Genomic DNA, 5092 nt, shown 5'->3' with positions numbered 1-5092 from the left:
GACGCTTTACTTTTTTTGCGGCTCTGCGAAACGATCGGTTAGCTGATCGCCCGGCGCATAGGCGTCGTGCACGAATGCTCTTGTGCCTCGTCGGGCTACCGCCAGCTTCACACGTCGGCGGCACGCAGGCCATCACGTTGAACCCGATTGACGGGTGGGCGGGAGTGTCCGGCACAGCGGCCGAGCAGCCGACGGCGATGGGCGCGGGCCTCGTGCTGCGCGTCCCCAGCGCGCTCGATAGTTTCAAGGGCCCTGCCGCCACCGCACGGTACGAGCTCGTCAGCCTCGCGGACACATTCGGCCCGGCGCTCGCGGAGGTCTTCCATGCGTCTGGGAGTTTCCGGACCGCCCTGATCGGCTGCGCACGCGACGTGAAGGTCCTCTTCAAGATCGGTACCTCGCTCGCGGACTCCGCGTCAGACGAGGAGGGCTGTCGCGGACGCCTAGGCGACGTGCTCAGGCAGCACGTCGGCGACAGGGCGCCCACCGCGGACGAGTTTGTAAGCTCGATCAGCTCTCTCTGCGGAGACCACTGGGGAGGGTTCACGTCGTTCGAGAGCAAGCGGCCGCCGCCCGGGGCGCTGGAGTGGCACCAAGACTGGGCCGCTGCCGATCTGCAGTACGCGTTTGGCGCCTGCCGGACGGTGATGCTCGCCTTCCCTGCGGCCGGGGCAAGTGGTCACGACGTTCACGAGGGGGAGGGCATCCTCACCGAGCTGGTCCAGCTGTCGCACGAGTTTTCAACGGAGTCGCTGAAGGCAAGGAACAGCTACCGCGGGCTCAGCACGGGTGAGCAGGACAGGAAGGCTGCATCTGACCTCGGTGTGACCGAGGAGCACATCGTGAGGCCTCGCTACTGCCGCGGGCAGGAGATCCTGGTGTACAAGGACGCGGAGCATCTCCACCGCAGCCCGAGGGCCACGTCAGACCCGGCCGGCCGTGCGAGGCAGGCGATCTGGCGGTTTCAGTAAGAGCCTGCTATGTACCTATGATCGAATAGTAAGCGCAGCGCAGGGAGCGGGCTCGCTGCTCTGCTGAGCCTGAGTGTCTGCTGAGTGAAGTGCTAGTGAGTAGTGTGACTGCGGTGTGGACTCGGTTTTATCTCTCGCGTCCGCTCGCACACACACGTCGTATTCACAGCCATATTCACAGCCCGCGCTCGTGTTCTCCCCGGCTCGAGCCTCGACCGCGGACGGCGGAGACCGCGCTCCGCGTGGAACTTTCTCGCGCTGCACACCCGCTGCGCTCTGGGGGGAGGCGGGGGCCCCCGGAGGCACCGTGCGCCGCGCCGCAGTGCGGAAACGGGGCTCCGGCTCTACTAGTCTCTACTAGCACCAACTTCCCGATTAGGTTAATCAGAGGGCAGATTTGGAGAGATCTCGAGGAGTACATACAGATAGACCCTCCAATCATCAGAAACTCCGACCTGATCGGTCGTACTGACCGCCGACAGATCACTCCAGACAGCAGACAGGCCGACGTCTGCACACGGCCGGCCGGGCGAGAGGCTTGACACGATCCGACCCTGCGACCCTGACGCTGCTGCTCTAGCTATCAGACATGCGCTGCTGACTGCTGCCACAATGTGCGACCGGTGCTGACCCACTTGGCGGCCTTCCCGGTCAGTGGTGAGGCGCAGTTCAGAGCTGTCGATGGCGCGATGCCGCACTGGTCCCACATCGGTGACACGAGACCACCACGTTTGCCGGTCCAAGAGAGAGGCACCGGCGCTGTCCTGAGAAGGTGCATGGTCCCTCTTGACTGCCCATGCGCGCGAGGCTGTGTAGGCATAGCCTCGAGAGTGCCAGCAGCCAATCCGAGGCAGTTTGTGACGCGCATTGCGTCAGAAGCGAGCGTGCACGCGCTGGAAGGACACCTTCCTACTGGCCGTACGATCAGGTCGTCACTGAATGCCGAAGACTAAGGCCGCGAGCTATGCAGGCGGTCAGTTGAGCAGCATGGCACGGTCAGCAGCGCCGAAAGGATGTCGCAAGGCGTGATAGCATGGCCGCAAGTACGCCGAGTTCCCATGAAAACAAGTAAAAAATGCTCGAAAAAGAAAAAATACGAAAAAAGCGGCGCCTGCGGCGGGCTGGAGGACCCCATCTCCCCCCCGCATGGGTACCCCCTAGGGCCCTCGCCTCCCCCCAGAGCCGCTGCGCCGCTGGCCCGTGCGCCGTGGCCGCTGCGTGGCGGGTGGTGCGGCCCCGCGGCCCGCCCCCGCGCGCGCTCGTTATGTGCCGTGGGGGTGCGCGTGCGCGCGGCGGCGCGGGTGCGGCGTTGAGGGACACCGGACTGCCGTGTGCCGACTGGCAGTCGGACTTGTCCGACTGGAGTCTGGAGAATGCCGCTGCCGAGGCCTGCGTCGCAGGGGCGACGGCGCTCTGTGTGTGGTAATGTGCCTGTGGGTGCTGCGCCGCAAGGACCGGCACGCCCCCCCTTTTTGGGAGGTTCCCTGGAGGGAGGTTCGTGTCATGAGAGAGAAGTTACACTCCTCCGTGTATCTAGACGGACGGAAGATACACCGTGAAGATACACTGAGATTTACTTATGCGGGTTCCGCGCCGAAGCGGTGTATCTTCATACGAAGATACACGGGTTCCAGGTCGAAGCGGTGTATCTTCACATCGCGATTTTTTTCGAGCTCAGACGGCAGCGAGCGACTTTTGCCTGCAGACGTAACTCGGCCTCTGGCCGCCGACAGCGCCTAACTCGGGGTCTGGGGCGGAGCCCCAGCCTGGGGTCTGGGGCTGGCAGCCCCAGCGGGGTGCGGGGCAGAGCCCCGCGAAGAAAATTTTGCATTTTTAGCGCCAAAAACCGACCAAAAATAGGCTGTGAGCTGCTGCCCAAGAGCCCCAAACTAGAGCGCAATGTACAAATCTCGTACAATAGTACACACACACACACACACACACACACACACACACGATTCATACTCATGCAGTGTGTACAGATCACTTCCGTCGCTGACGCTTCGACATGGCCGCTACTGGCTTGGCTGCTGGCTTGGCTGCTGGCTTGGCTGCTGGCTTGGCTGCTGGCGGCTTGCGCCGTGCGGACCCCTTGGCTGCCGGCTTGGCCCCCCGCCCTGCCCGCGCCGGTGCTGGCGCATGCAATGATGGGCCATCGTCATCACTGCTGTCTGGCGGGCGCGTCGGCAGTGCTCGAGGCGGTGCAGCCTTACGCTTCCCTGCACGCTGCACGCTGCGCGGGTGCAGGTGCGGGTGCGGGGGCGGGGGCGGGTGCGGGCGCCTCGCCGTCGCTCTCGTCCTCGTCCTCGTCCTCGGACTCGTCGCACGAGGTCTCCTCCATGTAGCCCGCACGCTCCTCCTCGAACTCCTTCTAGCGCCTCCAAGTGCTCCACGTGCAATCTCCAGCCTAGATCAAGTCCTCCTTCACACCCCCCCAACTCACCCACAAAGCCACCTCTTCCTCGGTCCAACGCAGCGCCTCAAGCCGTGCCTGCTCCTGGTTGACTGTCGCAAGCCGCTGCTCATGGAGCAGCGGCTGCTCCTCGTGCTCGTGATCTGATGAAAGCTCGGCATCGCTCAGCGCTTGCGCCATCGGGACGTCAGCCTCTGCCGCCGGAGCGGCGGCCTCGGACTGCATCGCTGGGTCTGCAGCTCCGTCGACCTCCTCGGTGGGAGGGTCGGCGGCGGGCGGGTCGGCGGCGGCGCCGTCGGCAGTGGCGTCCACTGGAGCACCGCCCGTGCGCACACCAAAGTGGATTAGGAAGGCGTTCTTGGCGGCACGTGTCCACCCCTTTGGTTTGGGGCCGCCTGCACCGCGTCGATGGAGCATTGGCAATGCCGCGCGGCGCCTACGAATGGTTCGGGAACGCCGCCCATGGGAACGGCGCTCTCGGCAGAGCTTTCGTGGCGGGGAGACGGCTGCCCGGAGGTGCCCGGAGCGCTCTCCCGGCTCACTGAGAGGGGAGATGGCGGATTTTTTACATGGGTCGGGAGGGCAGCTCACGGCGGTCACGCTGCGCGCACCTTGAGTCGCGAGGGCGATGCGGCGACGGTTACCCGACGTCGGACGGACCGTCCACAGTGGTGCCAGGGTGCAGGCATGAATGGGTCTGACCTCGAAAAAAATCGCGATTCACGGAGACCGCGTTAAACTTCGAAGATACACTTCGCGGAAGATACACCGGTGTAATGTTATAAAGCTTAAAGGTGTATCTTTGAAACGTATAGTCAAGTGTATCTTTGGCCATCACTCGAACTTTGGACAGCGATTTGGCCCAAAGAGGGGGGCGTGCCTGTCCTACGTCCTTGTGCTGCGGCCCCCTGTGGCTGTGCCAGAGTGCTCTCTGCCTAATTCTGGCTTTTGGCCCGCTCTGACTCTGCGCTCTAGCCTCTGCCCTCTGCGCGCGGTCGGAATCGTATTTTTCTCAAGTCCCTCTACGCGCTATCCAAAACAACAACACATGCGGTGTGTGGAGCGCGTGCACATCCGGATGCTAAGTCTCTCATCACAGCAGAGCGTAAAATGGTGTGGGTGCGCGCTCGCCCGAGCAACTCCGCCCCCCGCTCCGCCCACCGGGCAGGGGAAAGGGGGGGGGCAGCGAGACTGCGGCGGGCGCGCGTCGCCTCGGCGGCGCGCCCCGGCTGGCGGGCGCGGCCGGGAAGGCGGCGTGGTGCGTGCGGCCTCCCGGGAAACGGCAGGTTGGCGGCGGCTCTACTCGAAGCCGGGCGGCACCCACGTGCCGAGGATGTGGTCGTGCATCAGCATGCCTGCGGGGAGGCGGAGGGGCGGCTCGAGGGGTCGGGGGCTCGTGCGCGAGGCGTGCTGCGGGCCCGCAGCATGGTCGCGTGCCGAGGGAGCCCATCATCGCCGCCCGCCCGTTGTTGATCTCGGCGTTGAGCTTGAAGGCCTTCTCCTCGGGGTCGGTGTAGCGCACCCACAAGTCGCCCGCGACGTCGCCGGGCGCCTTGCCCTCGGGCACCTTGCCCGGCCACGGGCCCTCGTAGTACCGCCACGTGAAGGCCTCCATCGCCCCGATGAAGAGCAGGATCTGAAACAGGCCGGCGGGCGGGATGGCCTTGAAGGCGGCGATGCCGTTGGGGAGGTCGGCGAACTTGATGTT

The 5092-nt window shown here is 64.8% G+C and overlaps 2 protein-coding genes across 2 annotated transcripts in view; one reads left to right on the top strand and one right to left on the bottom strand.

Annotated features, from left to right (window-relative positions):
- The first annotated feature begins 62 nt into the window (after positions 1-62).
- Positions 63-1148, top strand: EMIHUDRAFT_446906 (hypothetical protein). The gene has a single exon (XM_005791046.1). The coding sequence runs from the start codon at positions 75-77 to the stop codon at positions 969-971; it is 897 nt and encodes a 298-aa protein (XP_005791103.1). The 5' UTR covers positions 63-74; the 3' UTR covers positions 972-1148.
- A 3249-nt stretch (positions 1149-4397) lies between these two features.
- Lhcf26_2 (Lught harvesting protein) overlaps positions 4398-5092 on the bottom strand; it is a 1250-nt gene continuing 555 nt past the window's right edge. The window contains exon 2 of the mRNA XM_005791045.1: positions 4398-5092. Within this exon, the coding sequence (XP_005791102.1) occupies positions 4478-4999 (522 nt within the window). The 5' untranslated portion in view covers positions 5000-5092 and the 3' untranslated portion in view covers positions 4398-4477.

This window comes from Emiliania huxleyi (assembly GCF_000372725.1).
Source record: "Emiliania huxleyi CCMP1516 unplaced genomic scaffold EMIHUscaffold_1162, whole genome shotgun sequence".
Classification (NCBI taxonomy): Eukaryota; Haptophyta; order Isochrysidales; family Noelaerhabdaceae; genus Emiliania; species Emiliania huxleyi.
This window is presented reverse-complemented; position numbering and strand designations above follow the sequence as displayed.

Excerpts from the sequence above, each read along its gene's own strand:
- EMIHUDRAFT_446906 (XM_005791046.1), top strand. The coding sequence starts at position 75 with ATGCTCTTGTGCCTCGTCGGGCTACCGCCAGCTTCACACGTCGGCGGC.